The 18,346-nt window shown below is 41.6% G+C and overlaps 3 protein-coding genes across 5 annotated transcripts in view; 1 reads left to right on the top strand and 2 right to left on the bottom strand.

Annotated features, from left to right (window-relative positions):
• LOC113574197 (teneurin-1-like) overlaps nt 1–10,297 on the top strand; it is a 140,583-nt gene extending 130,286 nt beyond the window's left edge. For 2 of the 3 annotated variants that reach the window (XM_035532295.2, XM_027004950.3), the window contains exons 27-32: nt 739–974; nt 1,699–1,992; nt 2,611–2,998; nt 4,341–5,561; nt 6,079–6,221; nt 7,276–10,297. In XM_035532295.2, coding sequence (XP_035388188.1) covers nt 739–974; nt 1,699–1,992; nt 2,611–2,998; nt 4,341–5,561; nt 6,079–6,221; nt 7,276–8,034 — 3,041 coding nt within the window. In that variant the 3' untranslated portion in view covers nt 8,035–10,297. Of the gene's footprint in view, nt 1–738; nt 975–1,698; nt 1,993–2,610; nt 2,999–4,340; nt 5,562–6,078; nt 6,222–7,048; nt 7,129–7,275 lie in introns of those variants that run through there. The other variant, XM_081698983.1, reaches the window with a different exon arrangement.
• A 270-nt stretch (nt 10,298–10,567) lies between these two features.
• Nucleotides 10,568–13,525, bottom strand: sh2d1ab (SH2 domain containing 1A duplicate b). Its single transcript, XM_027004951.3, has 3 exons — nt 13,352–13,525; nt 12,961–13,021; nt 10,568–11,302 (listed from the first exon to the last, which is right to left on the bottom strand). Exons 1-3 carry the CDS (start codon nt 13,486–13,488, stop codon nt 11,159–11,161), a joined length of 342 nt encoding a protein of 113 aa, XP_026860752.1. The 5' UTR covers nt 13,489–13,525; the 3' UTR covers nt 10,568–11,158.
• Nucleotides 13,526–15,479: 1,954 nt separating this feature from the next.
• LOC113574167 (type-2 angiotensin II receptor) lies at nt 15,480–18,079 on the bottom strand. Its single transcript, XM_027004880.3, has 2 exons — nt 17,658–18,079; nt 15,480–17,041 (listed from the first exon to the last, which is right to left on the bottom strand). Exon 2 carries the CDS (start codon nt 16,998–17,000, stop codon nt 15,921–15,923), a length of 1,080 nt encoding a protein of 359 aa, XP_026860681.1. The 5' UTR covers nt 17,001–17,041; nt 17,658–18,079; the 3' UTR covers nt 15,480–15,920.
• Nucleotides 18,080–18,346: the final 267 nt, after the last annotated feature.

The raw sequence follows: 18,346 nt of genomic DNA, 5'->3' as shown, positions 1-18,346 counted from the left end.
CACAGGCCACTGTGGTTTTAATGGGCCCACTAGGAGAATGACCCACGTCATGAGCGTTTAATGGGACTTCTTGGAAAAGCCTCTCCAGACTCACCAGGTTAATGCAGGACTATGGTGAGGTTTAATGCTTGGCCCTGCATCGCAGACGTAACTGCTGCGGACTGCCCCCGATTGTTCTAGCTCTTCTGCCGTCATGGAAATCACCAGTGCAGGCAAAGGTTACGGAGTCCAATTACTTGCCCTTTAAAAGGAAGGTTGGTTTGGGAGAGGAGTTTCCAACTTCTGTCTTTGGTATGAAAGTCTCATGAAAAATGTGTGTGTGTGTGTTTGAAAAGGGCATAGATACATAAATAGTTATTGTACTTATTACTATGTATAAATGAAAGTATAAACATATTGACACAGATCAATGTTTGTTAGCTGCATTTCAGGCTGTGAGAAGATTTTTCAAAGGTGTGAAACAGTTAGACCCCTCCTCATGATAAAAACAGCCATGAACAGGAAACAGTTTTTCACATTTGGTTGGCAGTTTATCAGTACTGTCTTTCATGTCTGCCATTGTGTTAATGTTTTCTCTACAAAAGCAGAGGAAATCCGAGGCAACAGAGCTACCGTTATCTCATAGACAAACAAAGGAGGCAGAAGTGTTGCTTTTGCCCTGTTTATTTTCTGCATGCACCAGGAATGCAGAAGTGGGGCGAGATGCAGTTTTTCACACGTTAACCACTCCTTCTGCAGACCATGCTCAGAACACATACCGTGTGAGTGCCGATGGCTCTTTCCACGTGACCTTTGCCAGCGGGATGGACGTGACCCTCGGTGCTGAGCCACACATGTCGGCTGGAGCAGTCCACCCGGCGATCAGCAGGTGCAACATCACCCTGCCCAGTGAACACAGCCCGAGTCTGATTGAGTGGCGGCAGCGGCGTGAACAGGCCAAGGGAAACCACACAGCCTATGAGCGCCGGCTCCGGGTATGCACCAGCACTCGTCTGACCCCAGAAGTAGGGGAGTGGTGGGGGTGTTGGGGGTCATCAGTCCTCCCCGCCATTATCATTGGCATGTGCTGCAAAAAAACTCCACACCAGCACTCAACGACAAAAGTGTGAGAAATGTGACTAATGCCTTGCCATCTAGCTGCTTGACGATTCACCTCGGTTTGATGCATTTAGTTTAATGAGATAATAAGTGAAACAACCAGTTTGAGATCAGATTACAGTCAGTGCAGTAATGTTGGCTATCAAAATCATAAAGAATATCGCAGGTGTCTGAAATTGATCATGTTCCATTTATAGGAAAGGGAAAAAGACAAAGTGCCAAATGCCAATTAGTTCCTTTTCTGTTTGACGGAAATAATGACTGGCTGGACTTTTAGAATATAGAAGCATAGGTCCAAAAATCTGTTTTGTTTTTTTTTTCATTTTATTTATACTGCATTTTACCCCTGTTTATCCCTCAGTTTTTAAATATATAATTGCTTATCCCACTAGAAGACTTTGAATTCTTATTGATTATTGGCTGGTGTCTGGACACAGATTCTGTCTGATCTTTTGAGATGGCTTTTCAATGGAGGATCACCATTAATGGTGACATTATGCCGAGACTAGGCCTGATCCGTGTCCATAAAGCCGGCCAGAAGCGATCTTTCTCACTACGTCCCTTACCCTGTCCTTACCCTGTTGTTGTGTCCACCATCAGGCTCATAACAGAAATCTGCTGTCCATAGACTTTGACCAGGCCACACGTGTGGGCAAGATTTATGATGACCATCGCAAATTCACCCTCAGGATTCTCTATGATCAGCTGGGATGGCCAATTTTGTGGTCACCCAGTAGCAAATACAATGAGGTGAATGTCACCTACTCAGCTGCAGGACTCGTGACCAACATTCAACGTGGAAACTGGTCTGAAAAGTTGGAGTATGACAACGGGCGCATGGTGTCCAGAGCATGGGTCAACGGCAAGATCTGGAGCTACTCATTCGTGGAGAAGGTGCCCTGGTTCGATTTTTGTCTTCTTGTCATTATTGAAGGTTTCACATGAGCATGTTCTGTTTCTGCAAATGCTTCACATGTAAGGAAACCATGTGGAATGGAAAAATGCTCAGACCTTTTGCTATATGGCAAAGAAGTATTACGCCTGATAAGCAGTCCAGGATGATTCATAGTGAGTGGTTGTTGTTTCAGAGTGATTTTCTGATAAATGCTGAATGCCTGCTGAAGCATGTATCATGAGAGAAAAAAACCAACACTTTTGCTTTATTGTGTCTGCTAAGGTTGATAAAGACAAAACAAGCCCATTGTGTGGAGCTTTGTACCCAACACCTAGCCAAAGAGCAGGAGCTTTTGTCCAAAGTGTTGTATTTTCATTTTCCTTTCTGTCAGCTAAGTCACATAAAATTTTGACTTGTTAGCAAAACTTAGATTTCACCATGATAAACCACTCTTTTCTCAAAGGTAAAAATTGTTCTCTGTTAAGCTGTGTGCCATTTTTGTCTGACTTTGACCTCAGTGTTTGATTTACTTGTTTTTCTCTCTTGAAGTCAAGGCCACGAAGCTTTTCTCAGCCTTTCCAAAATGAATGCACTGTCCTTCTCTTATGTGCCTACAGTCCATTCTGCTCCTGTTACATAGCCAGCGCAGATACACCTTCGAGTATGACCAGACTGACCGGCTCCTGGCTGTGACCATGCCCAGCATGGTCCGGCACAGCCTGCAGTCCATGCTGTCTGTGGGCTACTACAGGAACATTTACACCCCCCCAGACAGCAGGGCCTCTGTCGTCCAGGACTTCGCCCGCGATGGGAACCTGTTGCAGACGCTCTACCTGGGCACGGGCCGCCGCCTGCTCTACAAATACACCAAGCAGGCCCGCCTCTCTGAGATTATCTACGACACCACGCTGATTACCTTCACCTATGATGACTCCTCGGGCATGATCAAGACCATCCACCTCATGCATGAGGGCTTCGTCTGCACCATCAGATACAGGCAAACAGGTAAGCACTCATGTCTTGCCAAATGCATGGTGGTTTCTGACATCTTTATAAGCTCCAATCTTTTGTAGATAGTGAGCAGATTCTGCTGAGGATTGAGGTTTTTGTAAATGTATATGCTTACACTAATGAGCTGTAATCCCACACAACATTCCTGAGAGGAATTTTACAGTGCTTACTGTTTGGTAAGTGCTTAAATGGTGTACTAATTCACTAGCTTTTCAAAGTCTGTGACCTTTTTTTAATGCTGGTACTGGATTTTATTGTAATATATGTCCATAATATATACCTTGTTATTCAGAGGACCTTGTTTACAACTCTCAATATCTTTGTTAATTTTATGCGTTCATTAAAACAAATTGTAGTAAACAGCCCCTGTGTAATTACAAATTAGGGGTCCATATCTCTAGTAACTCCAGCAGAAATGTTTTGGCTGTCTTAGACCACCTAACCTGATTGGGTCTGGATGAGTCCTTTTTCTGAACAACAGTAGGTCTCTAAAGCAGCGGTTGGCAGTATCGATAAACAATTCCCTTGAGTTCCCTAGTCAGTCTGCCATCCTATAAATCGGCCCCACAACAGCTTGCCCACAGTCAGGTGCTGCTAATCTCCGTGCCCCAGCACCCCTGCCGACTGGTTTATCATTTTGTCCTCCGAACCAATTGGATTTAACCTTCCTTTTAACTGATTTCATTTCACTCAAACAAAATGGGTCTTTTGAAAGCGGCGATAAATGTTAATTGTGGGCGGAAATAAGCCATAGGGGCAGATGAAGACAAACAATAAAGCAGTATGGGGGAGCAGAGAGGAAGCGGCAATGTAGATGAACAAGGCTCAGAAATCAACCTCTGTGCCTGTATCCAGTGACCAGATGAGGTTCCACTTTGCTACTGTTCTTTTTGTTACTTTAGGTTTTCATTCACACAGGCTCCAGTGAACCATGTAAAATGAACTGTACCGTGGCTCTTCATGGAAAAGGAAAAGGGTTAAATGTGCCACCACTGTTTGAACTGAGAACATGATTTATAGCGTGTTTAAACTTAATGTTCTTTATTTAACAGGCACATTGCTTTTCCCATGTTGACTGTTGTTTCTTGTTATTATTATTCCTGATGAGTTGAAGAATGGAGTAGAATTAAAAGCCCTCCCCCCAAGGAATGAAGAGAGCACTTTGTTAATGAGAAATGCTTTGACTATATTGCTTTGACATTAGAACCAAGGGAATGATGGGTTTGCACATCATAAGCTTGCCAGCTTGACTTCATGTCACTGGTAAAAACATTTTTAAAACTGATGCTTTTCTTGCTAAAGATCATCAAGATTTAATTTGCATCTTTTTTTCTAGGTCCTCTTGTTGGCCGCCAGATTTTCAGATTCAGTGAGGAGGGCCTGGTAAATGCTCGTTTTGACTACAGCTACAACAATTTCCGCGTGACCAGCATGCAGGCCATGATAAACGAGACCCCACTTCCCATTGACCTGTACCGCTACGTAGATGTCACTGGACGCATTGAACAATTCGGCAAGTTTAGCGTCATCAACTATGACCTCAATCAGGTCATCACGACCCATGCCATGAAGCACACGAAGATCTTCAATTCATACGGCCAGGTAATTGAGGTACAGTACGAGATCCTTAAGTCGATCGCCTATTGGATGACAGTGCAGTATGACAACATGGGCCGGACTGTTGTCTGCGACATCCGTGTTGGAGTGGACGGAAACATCACACGCTACTCATACGAGTATGATGCTGACAGCCAGCTCCAGACTGTGCTGATGAATGAGCGCCCACAGTGGCGTTACAGCTATGACCTGAATGGCAATATCAACCTTCTGAGCCATGGCACCAGCGCCAGGCTGACGCCCCTCCGTTATGACCTCCGCGACCGCATCACCAGACTGGGCGAGATCCAGTACAGGGTGGACGAGGATGGTTTCTTGCGCACCAGGGGCAACGATATGTTTGACTACAACTCCAATGGCCTCCTGACCAGGGTGTACAATGAGGTGTCTGAAGAGAGCGTCCAGTACCGCTATGACGGCCTTAGCCGGCGTGTGGCGAGCCGGACCAGCAACGGCCAGCACCTGCAATTCTTCTATGCCGACCTGGCCAACCCCACTCGTGTCACGCACATGTACAATCACAGCAGCTCGGAGATCACCTCCCTCTATTACGACCTGCAGGGCCACGTCATCGCTATGGAGCTCAGCAGTGGTGAGGAGTACTATGTGGCCTGCGACAACACCGCCACTCCACGCGCCATCTTCAGCAGCAGGGGGAAGATTGTGAAGGAAATCCTGTACACCCCTTATGGGGACATATACCAAGACACTAACCCAGCCTTCCAACTGATTATCGGTTTCCATGGCGGCCTTTATGATCCCATGACTAAGCTGGTGCATTTCGGGCGGAGGGACTACGATGTGGTGGCAGGCAGATGGACTACACCCGATAACAACTTGTGGAGCGAGCTCAGTGCCAACCCAAAGCCTTTTAATCTTTATGCGTTTAAAAACAATTGCCCAGTGGGAAACATTGAGGAGGTCACTCAGTTCACGACAGGTAAAAGACATCTCAAGATTAGTTAATTCTTGTTGTGACTGATTAATGATTTAGAACGTTGAAATATCTAAAATGACATGCACAGTCTGTCCTTGTTGTAATCATTAAAGCTAAATGAACTTTTAATCTCCAAGTGGTGATTTAAACTTTGAATCTAATTGGTCTTTTGTGTAATGTAGTTTAAAACAGCACAGATAAGTTATTGCTACTGCTGTATTCTCTATAAAAGTCATCCAAAGCTTTCTTTAGATGACTAGTCTGACTGGTCAAAGAACATCACAACTGAGCAGAAAAAGAGGCATTTTGATGTTATCACTCATGGATATCCAACTGTAATCATAGAGAAATTACTCTTTTTTAACTAGTTTATGAAAACACTAAAAGTAGTGCTACATTTTCTAAAGCAAATGTGGAATTATCTTTGGGAAGCTGTATTATTTTTATGCAAATCTGATGTTGGTACTTTTATGTTGATGACCCATTATGAGCCAGCAAACTTCTGTGTCTGTGTGGGCAGATATTGGCAGCTGGCTCCAGCTGTTTGGATTTCAGCTCCATAACGTTGTGCCTGGCTTTCCTAAGCCTGACGTGGCTGGAATGGAACAGACCTACGAGATGATGAAGACCCAAACCAAAACCCAGGACTGGGACTCAAGCAAAGTAGGTATATTTGCACTAGAGGAAAAGTTTTGATGTGTGTTTGTGTGTGTTTGCACACGCACACCTGTATGAATGCATCTACTGATATCAGCATTGCACCTGCCTGTCAGTAAGCAAAATAGACCAAACATAACACACTGATCCACTGGACCATGTTCAGTATTGAGAAGAACATTTCAAACTTGGCAGGGGTATTATAATTTGATGTTAATTTTTCATCTTTTATAATCGGTTTTGAGCATAGGTCATACAGGGGAAATGGCTGGTACCAATTCCAGTTCTACAAATCAAAACTATTCATTCCAATTGTACAGCACAGTCAAAAGGACAGAGTGGCATCTTTGGCATTCAAAAACTCAGAGGGGAGGTTAAGGCAATAATCTCCACTCAAAATTCATGGACAGAGCTCTGAATGCAAGATACAGCAGTCGATACTGTAAATCACATTTAGAAGCTCACAGTGCTTGGTTTGAAATTGTTTTTCTTATGCACAGTGGAGTCGATAGCTTTACTTTTTTGGTTGTCAGTGGTGTAGAGTTGGGAAAGGTGCCACTGCAGAGATGTCACTAGAAAAGCACTTCACACTTTGTGTCAAAAGGGTTACAAACTATTCTGGCAGTAACTATCGGATTTCTAAAAATCTAGATTTCTATTGTAGTCTATGGAGTTAAAAGTGCTACAATTTGAAGTTCATTCCTTGCAATGTCTAATTTAATAAGAAGTTTTTTTTTCAGATTTTTTTCAACTAACAACTGAATTAAATGTGGTAGTACAAGCATAATTGCTTGTTAATGGCTTATACCCTTTGTTTATTCATCACCTTCTAGAGTGTGCACATTTTAGTCTGTATTCCGTAGATATTACAAGATTTCCATTATATGTATTATGGAGGCATTCAAAAACAGGTCAGTGCTCATGATGTAATGTCCCATTACACCGCATCAGATGACACTTTTGCTAGACTCATTGTGCTAAGATGTATGAGGAGGATACATGTATTGATTTTTCTATGATATGTGTGACTCAGCCCTGTGGTATCTGTTTGTGCTCTCAGGTGGTCCTAGGCATTCAGTGTGAACTACAGAGACAGCTCAGATCCTTCATCTCCCTAGAAAGGCTACCAATGACCCAGCCCATAGGCCGGCTCCAGCAGTGCTCAGGTCAAGTGCCCCGATTCTCAACCTTTTCCTCCATCTTTGGCAAGGGCATAAAGTTTGCCATCAAGAACGGCATTGCAACAGCGGATGTCATCGGTGTCGCCAGTGAGGATAGCCGCCGCATGGCTGCCATCCTGCATGGCGCCGTGTACCTCTTGGGTCTCCACTTCACCATCGACGGGCGGGACACGCACAACTTCGTCAAGCTCGGGCCACTCGAAGAGGACCTGGCCGTCATGAGTGGTGGTGGCGCCGGCGGACGTATCTTGGAGAACGGTGTCAACGTGACGGTGTCACAGATGACCTTGTCAACTGGCGGCAGGACTAGGCGCCTGGCCGACATCCAGCTCCAGCAGGGGGCACTGTGCCTGAACGTGCGCTATGGTGCCTCGGCTGAGGAGGCCCGCGAGCACGTGCTGGAGGTAGCCAGGCGGAGGGCAGTAGAGCAGGCCTGGGCGCGAGAGCAGAGCCTCCTGCAGGAGGGGCAGGAGGGCAGCCGGCCGTGGACGGAGGCTGAGAGGCAGCAGCTGCTCTCAGGTGGGAAAGTTGCAGGCTACGACGGCTACTTCGTCCTGCCCGTGGAGCAGTATCTGGAGCTGGCCGACAGCGCCAGCAACATTCACTTCATGAGACAAAGTGAGATAGGCCGGAGGTAACACTTGATAAGGCGACACCTACTGGTCCTTCACCAAAGACTGCCTGTTTCTAGATCGATTTGTTGTACCATTTATACTATTACAAAGTGAGAATGGGGGAGGGGGGAGCAAGTCCTATTTGCCTTTAATTGTGACAAAATGATGGTATTTTATTATTGTTCCAGGTGGAGTTTCTAAAGTGGCACAAGCAATTTTTATTTTTTTGCCTTTTTTTCCTTTTTTTATTTTTCTGTGGCTTAGCTTTTCCTATTTGGAGATTTGTTTTCTCCAAAAATGGTACTGTAATTGTTTCTTACCCCTCCTCATGTTTCTGAGCCTGTGGGGGTGAAATGAAGCAGTGACATAGAATTGATATTGTATCATCCTTGTACCACTGTAAGAGGAATCCCTTTTTTTTGTCACAATATGTAGTACACCTCAACATAATATAGTTTACATTCTGTGCAAGAGAGGCCTTGTCAATTAATGATGATCTAAAAGAATGAGCTGTACATGTTCTCAGAACGTGTCATCCAGAAAGCCGTACTGAACACTGAACTTGTTGTGTTTAAAAAAAGTGCTGTCATGAAACTGATATTGTATATATGCACTAGAAATGATGTATATAGCAAGTGCTTTAAATGATTTTAAATATGTTGTCATCAGAAATGGAGTGTTAATATTGTTAACGACTAGCTGCAGATGAAAGTGTTTTTTCAAGAAATTATACATGCTATGAATCTATCTGCCCTGAATCTCTGAGTATAAGGAGTTACACTGCTCATTAAAGCTATTATGTGTAAATTACTGCATCATTATGTTTAATTTGCTTTAGGTTTTCTCCTCTTCATCACGCAAGCAGCTGAAAAAGCACCGGCCTTCCGTTATTGTTTCCTGCTTACAGTGAGAAGTGACGCATATTGCAGCTGATTGACATCAGGGTATCACAACCGGGAGCGCCCAAGGCTTGGCCAAAGATAGTTTAACTCGAAGGTGAAAGATAACAGTGCTTTTGGGAAGCACCCTGCCTGTACTTACTGGTGATCTGATGATGCATGTAGCATATAAATGCCTCTGGGAAAGTCCACCTAGGCCCTGTGGCACTAGACTGTGGGCAAAAGTCACTTGAAGATCATCCAGACTTCCTTTGTACCGAAGACAGAGACAAATAAAATCAACTAAACAACTAGAAATCACTGTGAGAGTGAACAGTAGGGGACAATCTGCGATCTCAAGCTTGTTGAGAACAAGCACCAGACTGAAAGCTCTTTCATGTGGTCCAGAAACATTCACAGTTAGTAATGCTGAGCAACTTTTTGATTGACTGCAGAGTCCTTTACTTAAACATGTTTGATTTATTTATGTACGAGTTTGAAGCAGCAGCTGGAGTTATGCCTGATGCGTGAAAGGAAATACCACGGCTCATTGAGGGTCCCCTGTGCTAATTGGACTGTAATCAGTTGGTACTCGCAGAGCCTGAGATGAAGTGTGTGCTTTGACTTCCTGACGAAGGGCACAACGCACGCCTGATCAATGAGCAACACAGGCTGCATCCTGGAGAGCCTTCTCTGAGACATTGGCTGTTTACACCTCGGACCGGCGAAGCAAGCCTCGGGAAACCTGTCGGACGCAAGTCGGCCCCCTAAATTGAGACCGTGTGGTTCACGTGGGCAAACTCCGTAGGTCGTGAATCATAAAAATGTGCATGAAGGAATCCTCTTTTTGAATTTAAGAAGAAATACTTAAGGTTAAGAGTGAAATTCCTTGGCTACCATTGTAGCTAAAACCTGCAGCGTGCCATGTGACTAAGCAATAAAAAAGTTGCTTAGTTTACCATCAGACTATACTAGGGCAGGTACTCTTACTGTGTGATTTTTTATTTTTTTTTTAGGTCTGTGTTGTTGCACTGATGTGGAGATAATTTAATCTGTCTCTAACAGATTAATTAATTGTGGCCAGTGATATACTGTAGTTGAAAAAACTACCTTTGTGTGCTAAAAACTCATCTCATCTTTTCTTTGCAGACGTTGTCCCTAACACGGTGCAACTCCTGATATTTGCTCTGCTAAACCACCTCTACAGCCTACAAAATCTCGATGTAAATGTCGGAAACCATAAATATCCATAAGGTGGCAAAATCACCACAAATGGACCTTTTTGGATTCCAAGCGATAAGGCTGATTTTGCTCCCAAGCACCAACATTGGCAACAGTGCTGTTGCTAGGATACAAGGTGCTCTTCCTGCAGAGGTTGTCTGGGTGCTGTGCAGATTGATGTGATACTGTATGCCAGAAATCATTCGACTGTGCCCATTGGCTTCAGTCCAAAGACAGTTGTGGGTGGGAGGGTGTGGTTAAGTTTTTTTGGATTGGGTTGATTGTTTGTATTTTGTTTGTTTGTTGTTGTTTTTTGGGGGGGGGATCTATCAAAATATTTTCTATTTGTTTTTTTCCTTTAGATACACTTTGATTAGATTTTTCAGATACACTTCATAATATTCCTTAACATTAGGACAAACCAGAAATGGTTATCTTAAGGTGGAAATTCGGTGTCCTCAATTTATAGTTCATGTTTATTTTACAGGCATCTTAAACATTTTCCACATGACCTTTCAGTTAGTTATAACAGAAAAAGGAAGGACCTGTGGCAAATATGACCACAAGCAGCAGGTAGTAAACATACAGAGTGCAAGCAGACAACTCTTCAAAATAAATAGTTATTTTCAGCCAATTATATAAGGCAATGTATTGTACATGCATACATAAAGGAAGGACAAATGAATAACATTCAGTATTACTTACTGTACTGTGTATTTGTGAAACGAATTCTACTTTTTTAATACTTCTCTCCAACATTTACTTCAGCTTTTTTTAAGTTGTTGCTAAGCTTAGAATTGGTTGTCCTTAAACCCATAACTAAAAAGTAAAAACAATAACTGCAGGGCCTACATTTGTACACAAATCTAAACCACTTACAGTCTATGCATATGTAGATATGTATTTTAAAGGCTGACAATAGCAAGAGTGTAACAGAAGCCAGGGTCACAATTCTGACGACCATATCCAGAGGAAAGTCCACAAGAAATGTCACGCATACTTCAGTTTGTTAGTTTGCATGCCGTTACGACTGGAGGCTTGGGGTGTGTCTAGGACGTTGCTAAACTGCTGCTACGATTCTGAACAGTGACTGGGTAAATAAGAGGAACGGCGATGCCTTGGTCTGGTTTCTCGAAGGCACTAATCAAGTTCTTGACTTTTCGGAACAAGCGTTTCTGATGACCAGGCGCTGTCTGCAAAATCAATACAAAGTGTCATTAGTTTTATTTCATTAATAGTTATACCTGCTAATTATAATCCATGATGTAAAGCACACAAGTGGCACACAAAACAGTTGGTGATGCTACCAGTGCACAAAATTTAACCACTTAACTAGTTCGTTGAAAGCGCAGTCAGAAATTATAAGTGAATTGTTGTCTTCACTGCTGTGCAAGTGTTTGTACAATAGGCAAGTTATGGTGTTGTGGGGACTTTTTTTTTTAGCAAGTAACGTGAGCCCAAATACGACCACCACAATAGATGCACTGTGGAAACTGTGGTTTTCGTAGTCGTCGGCCGATATTCGGAGAGGGCAGCTATTTTTATTTTTTTAAGCGATGATATGAAACTTAAGATGATATGAAGCTCAACAGTAAGACAATTAAAAATGAAGCATGGAGTGCAAACTAAACTAGGGGAAACAAGATGCTTTGCTTAACAACATTAATAATAATAATAATAATAATAATAATAATAATAACACCAATAATAATAATAATAATAATGTGATAATATTAATAAACCCAACCATGATGTAATAGAAACATCAGACAGAAATACCACATGTCATTTTTCTCTGGTCAAAAATCTGTCACTAAACCTAAAATAAATTTAGTGCAAATTAAAACAAAATTATCAATCTATCATAAGCATCCACTGCAACCAGTTGCAACCAGTGCAACAAAATGCTAGCAATACTCTTGGTTCATCATTCCTGAGTACAAGGCTCATAGACCTAAGCAACATATTTGGTTCAACTCTACATATAGGGTAAATTTTGCATTGGATATCTTTTCCTACTTAAAATCACACGTCTACATTTTTTCAGTGAGTTTTAAAAAAAATGTCTGTTGAATCTCTAAAAAAGGTTTTCATGCAGGCAAGTATTACTGGAGATTTATATCCAGTTGCAAGAAATGATATATAAAATGCAGATCTACAGCCGTTGTTGCAACTTTTCACTAGGCATCTTGGTTTGAGATAAGAAATACATTTAGCTCAGATTTAAAAAGAAGTAGTCAGCATTGTTAATGCATAAATCACCAGTTTACACTATACATTTGTTTGTTTGTACAACAGGCATTTTTTCAATATTAAATTCTTTATTTTGATCTTTTAATCTGCTGATTCAGAGTAAGTTATTTCTATACAAGCTACATGCTGGTTGCTCACATGATTTCACTGTAGTGAAACAGTTTATATTTGTAATTTTAAAAATCATATTTAAATTCATTTTAGCATTGCAAACAATCTAGGTTACTGTGTCAAATCTAGAATCCATATTTATATGCAGCTGTTGCATTGTCATTGGGCTCTGAACCAAAAAAATCTTCAATGTGATTAAAGACCGTTCGTTTAGATCTTATAAATATAAAAACAAAAAGCCTTGCAGAGATTTTGATCTAATGGGCTTTACAGGTAGCATGTAGGTTTTAGTGGCGGTGCCCAGGCCAAGCTTTGATGTGCTCCTCTGAATCATTTCTACAGAAACTATGGACATTTTCAAAATGAGCTAACTATGCACAACACTAGAGCATCAGTGAGCCATACTCTTTTATGTATATATATAAACATTTAAAACCAATAGGCATGAGATATTTAATGGAATCTTTAAACTGAGTACATGTCTCACCTCAGCTGACCAGGAGCCACTGTACTGCTGTACCCGGTAAGTGTAGACGTAGCCATTGCACCTGTCAATAATACAGCCCAGATCAGACTAAGCTCAAACAAGAGCTCAAACATGCGCAAGATTGCCACAGCCCATCAGTGACTGAACCAAACAAACCTTCATAAACCTAGCCCAAAAGACTGAATTTATTATTAAGAATACCAGAAATGATACTATTTAAATTTAAATTTAATTGATTAAATTTAATTAAGCAATAAGCATGTGTTGGGTAAATTTCCTAATTAGCAAATGGCATGTAAAGTAGCTCATCTGCTGCTCTATTATGCTGATACTAAAAGGGAATTTCAAAGAACAATACGTCTGGCTCTACGCAAGTTTATTACACACTTACAGAACACAGAGGCAGTATGCCCCGGGCACACTCTCACTGTCTCGGATTAAGTAGCTGCCATCACGGCCTGCCTCTCCTAAACGCTTCTCACATGTCTCTCGACTGATGGCCCCATGATAAACAGATAGCGATTCCATCTTGTCATTTGCACTGCTTCTCTGACATACCTCAAATGCACCAAGTGGTATTTGTTCCTTGAACAGGAAATGATGAAAGAAGCAGGAAATCGCTTCAAGAGACAAAAGAGACATTTTCCGCAAGAATGGTTCGTACGTGTGGAAAATGGCAGTTAAAAAAGTTAAGTGCATGATGATTTGTGACAGGTCCTTCTTTTGTCACCTAGTGCAAAGGTGGGAGTCATGCAGAGTGCTTTCAAGATTTGCTGCAAATTTGTTGCAGAGATTTGGAGCAGAAGCTGAATACTTTTTCCAACCACTTGTAAGAAATGTTGTGATGCACACTTTATGCAGCCTATACATCATGATCACTTTGAAATTTAGAACTGATATTCTGCTGTGTAGTTGAAATGAAAGTTGATTTATGGTAGAGAGGTTGACTGAAAGTTGATGTATAGTGGATGTATGATAGAGGGCTATTTAAAATAGTCAGTATTTATATAAGACATATTTTCTTCTTTTACCAAAGCCACACTCTTGTGCACACTTTGAGGTCACGACATTAGAACCATAGAACCAACAGCGATGCCAATCTCACCCAAGGAAAAAGAGTGTAGCATTAATTTTAAATAATGTTTTTGAGAAGAGAAACAGTCTAGCAATTGTCATGGGGAAATAAACTGGATCAAAGACATGAATGTGGTTGAGACTGGTTGAGGGATATGAGAATGATATTGTGGCTGAGGATTTTTCATAAAATGAATGTTTACATCATAACCTTATCACCGTATCATATTCACACTATTGCCTATATGCAGTTTTGCAGCCTTTTCCATGAGTCTGAAAACATTTATTGTAGCTAGATTTCTGAGTGATCTGGAGAATCAGTAATTTTAGGGGTAGCTGGATGATTATTTCACAGGATGATTATTATTAATGGTTAGCCTGTTTTTCAATATGGGAAGCCAAAAGACACATTTTGCCTTTTAAAAAAAGAAAAACATGGAGTAATTATGATAAATATAAATGAATATGCATTCTAATTGCAAATTTGATTTCTTGATAAGCTAGTGTTCTCAAACAAGTCCATAACATGGTATAAAAACCTGATTTTTTTTTTAACCTTTCAGGTTAACTCACATTGATGCACACTTATACTGTATATTTATTCTTGTGTAAAGAGGTCATTCAGAGTTCACCCAGCTGACAGCTGAAAGAAAAACAGCATTTTCAAATTTTACCCTTATGTTTTTATTGGGGTGGGGGGGCAGGGGGAGACACAGCCCAACCTCAGGTGCAGATGGTCAGTATAATTTATTTGGTTGAAAACAACTGGTGGCACTCCCACATGTGATGATCTTAAATGAATGAATTAATGAAAAAATCGAATTTAATGTTCACATTGTGCTTTTCTCTACCCTTTGCTGACAAGAGTTATTCTAAAGATGAGATGCACCCATGGCTGAATCATACAATTTTTATAAAATGTCTCCCTCTGGTGGTTGTTATAGAATAAGTGTGGGTGGGGGATTGTGGGGGATTTTTTTTTGAACATGTATTATTTTATGTGATATTTTTGATCATGCTATTTCAATTCATATAAGCAGTATAAAACAGTAGAAGTATAAATAAGCAGTGCAGAATACTATAAGAATATTCATCATTTAATGGAGCACAAGAATTAAAAAGATTTCGAATTGTTCAACAACTAAACTTGGGAGGATGGCCACAACTTGCTCAAGCACTGGACTCTGGGGAGCAATATTAATATGATTTCCTGAGGGTCTTTTTAAGAGCAAACACAACTGAGATAAGGACGTGAAACACAGCATGAAATTGTTTAATACAAGCATGTTCTGCACTTCTGGTCAAAACTGGAGGAATGTGAGGGGGTGGCATGTTTATATACCATCTGCTGAGCCCTGTACTTTACTGTCATTCCACTTGAAGGAATTCAGATTTCCAGGGAGTTTGATAACAGCTGTTATTTAAACCAAATGAATAGTGAAAAATGAAAAAAAATACATTTATTTCAGTACATTTTTGGACTATACAGTACAATAGTAACATAGCTTTATGTCATACCACATTACAGACTATACAACATATTTGCATATTTTGTATATTAAAAAAATCTGATATGGTTTGATCTCCTTAGTTATTGTAATCACATACTGAGTTTAAAAATCTAAGAAATGTACTAATTTAGTCCATACCAATTAGGAGTAAAAGCATGACCAATCTCAATAGTCAATAATGCTCAATAGCTCAATATTTCTATAGTAAGTGCTCTTTGTCACTGCTGGTCTACCATGCTAAATTTGATCAGATATACAAGTGTTTAATTGATGTAATGCTGGTCATAAAGGCCAAGCTGCATAGAGAGAATCCATTTGAAAGATCTGCCAATTAGTGGACTTATGACACTCCACTTTAAAATCCAAGATATGCCATCACACTGTACCGTTCTCTGGAGTTGCCAGATCTTTGAGGTCACTCAGCTTCCTGGAGAAGGAGCTGAGCCGGGTGCTAAAGGAGCCTCGCTTTTGAAACAAGCCAGAGACGTGTGTCTGTGCCAAGCCTCCGAGCTGCTCCTGGAAGTGGTTGCCCACAAAGCAGTAGAGGAAGGGGTTGACGGCACTGTTGGAGAAGCCCAGGCAGATGGTGAAGGGCAGCACCAGGCTGACACTCTGACCCACGCCACAGGCCTCCACCACCTTGAGGCTAACCAGCACATCCAAGAAGGTAAGCATGTGGAAGGGGAACCAGCAAAGGAAGAATGCCAACACCACAGCGCCCACCATCTTGAGGACCTTGTCCAGGTTGCTGGTGCTCTTGTCCGGCCCTGGAGCTGCAAGAAGGTGCCGGATGATGCCACAGTAGCAGCTGGTGATGATGGTGAAGGGCAGCAGGAAGCCTAGGATGTTCTTCATCAAAGCCAGCCCCACAAATAAGCTGTGGCTGTGGAAATGGATCACACAGGCTGTGACATGGCCAGTGTGGAAAGTGTCACGGTACACCAGGGTGGGGGCGGTGCTGAGACCTGCAGCTGTCCACACCAGCAAGCTTACCAGCCGGGCTCTGCATAGGTTCCTGTACCTCTGGGACTTGAGAGGGTGGACGATGGCCATGTAACGATCCATGCTCATGCAGGTGATGAAAAAGATGCTGGCATACAAATTCAGGGTCAACAGCCCGCCACACAGCTTGCACATTAGTTGGCCAAAGATCCAGTCATAATCAAATGAGTAATATACTGCCCAAAAGGGAAGGCTCAGGAGGAAGAGCAGGTCAGACAGTGCAAGGTTGAGAATGTACGTGTTGGCCACTGTCTTACGGCTAGAGGTGTGACAAAGGACAAACACCACTAGACCATTTCCAATAATGCCCAGGACAAAGATGATGCTGTAGATGGTTGGGATTAGAATATTCTGGTGTCGGATTGGAGAGCTTTTCTGGCAAGTAGGAAGCAGTTCATGTTCCTCCAGTGATATATTTTTAAGAGAAATGTTGATATTAAGCAATCCTGCCATAGTGGAATCTTGACTGCTACTTCTTCCAGGCTTGGAGAGTTCTACACAATTGAAAAAAGTGGTATAAGTTAAAATCATGTTTTAAACACTGCAATCCTGCAGTGAACATCTTTCTTGCAGGTACCATGTATTAAATAATAATAAATATTTTAATTAATAAATAAGCAAATACATTTGAAAAAACCTATTCACCAATTCATACATTTTTATTTTTCATTTTTCAAAACTTTTAGAAAGTTGCCAAAGTGTGTCAAGATTAGATTTCAGGTGTTAATAAAGCATGCAAGTGTAATCTCTTCTTAATAAATCTTACATTGTACATTCATAAATCAATAAGTTAAACCACCAAAGCAACAAATTTATCGACTGTGATGCATTATTGTTAGGCAACATAAAGTGAGCTACAAATTAAATATAAATGGACAGAGGAATAACCTGATAATTGTTCAGCAATACAATTAAAGCAAAATTTTTAGCCTTTGTACACATGCCATGAGGAAAACAAAATCTTAAATATTGCTAAGCTATTGCTAAAACATATCATCTCTTGCTAATATCTATAAAATGATTTGCATGGTCCTTACAAAACATCTAAGTTGGTGCACTGCTATGGGGTTCTCACTGATTTGCAAGATTCTAAGATTGCAAGGTAATTACCTTGAAGATCTTCTGTCCTTGAGCAATGTGAGGAAACCAGGAGCTCCTTGTTGAGTTTTATATCCCTTTAGGCCCCCTTGTGGGGGATTCACCATGCTTAACGCACAGCTGGACACATGCCAGAGGTGGCCTAAGGAGGAAACATGTCATTTCACCCCATTCCATGGCTGCACTAAGCCTGGCTGAGACATTCTGGGGGAGACGGAAATCGCCACTGAAATTAAATCGGCATGTCAGAGTTCTTTCCCCTCGGGTGGAGGCCCAGTTTGTCTGTCTAACGGCATGACAAACGGCCATGCTTTTCGGCTAAAGAGGCAGAACTAACACACCAGCCAGGCTGCATCTTGGGAGATAAGAAACCTTAGATTCAATATTGCATGCTGTGCCAAACTTCTGGAGATGGGCCACTGGTCAGCTCAATTACAATGGAACTTTCTCCTCCCATTCTAGTGTGAATTGTGAAAGAGTTGCACAAGTGCAGAGGAAGTGAACTCAAGCAGGCTGGGGTAAAGGCAGGCAGATTCCCTCCAGTGGTTTTCATTAAAGCTTCCTTGGAAATTTAATGAAGGTTGGGTTTACCTCCATGAGTCTGGTTACAGCACCAAGCCTTTGATCAATAATGAGTGAAAGTACTGATGAAGCTGGTTACTCATCCATCCGCCACATAATTTTAAACCACTAACAACAAA

This window comes from Electrophorus electricus, chromosome 16 (assembly GCF_041902795.1).
Source record: "Electrophorus electricus isolate QZ-2024a chromosome 16, ASM4190279v1, whole genome shotgun sequence".
In the NCBI taxonomy this organism is placed as follows: Eukaryota; Metazoa; Chordata; class Actinopteri; order Gymnotiformes; family Gymnotidae; genus Electrophorus; species Electrophorus electricus.
This window is presented reverse-complemented; position numbering and strand designations above follow the sequence as displayed.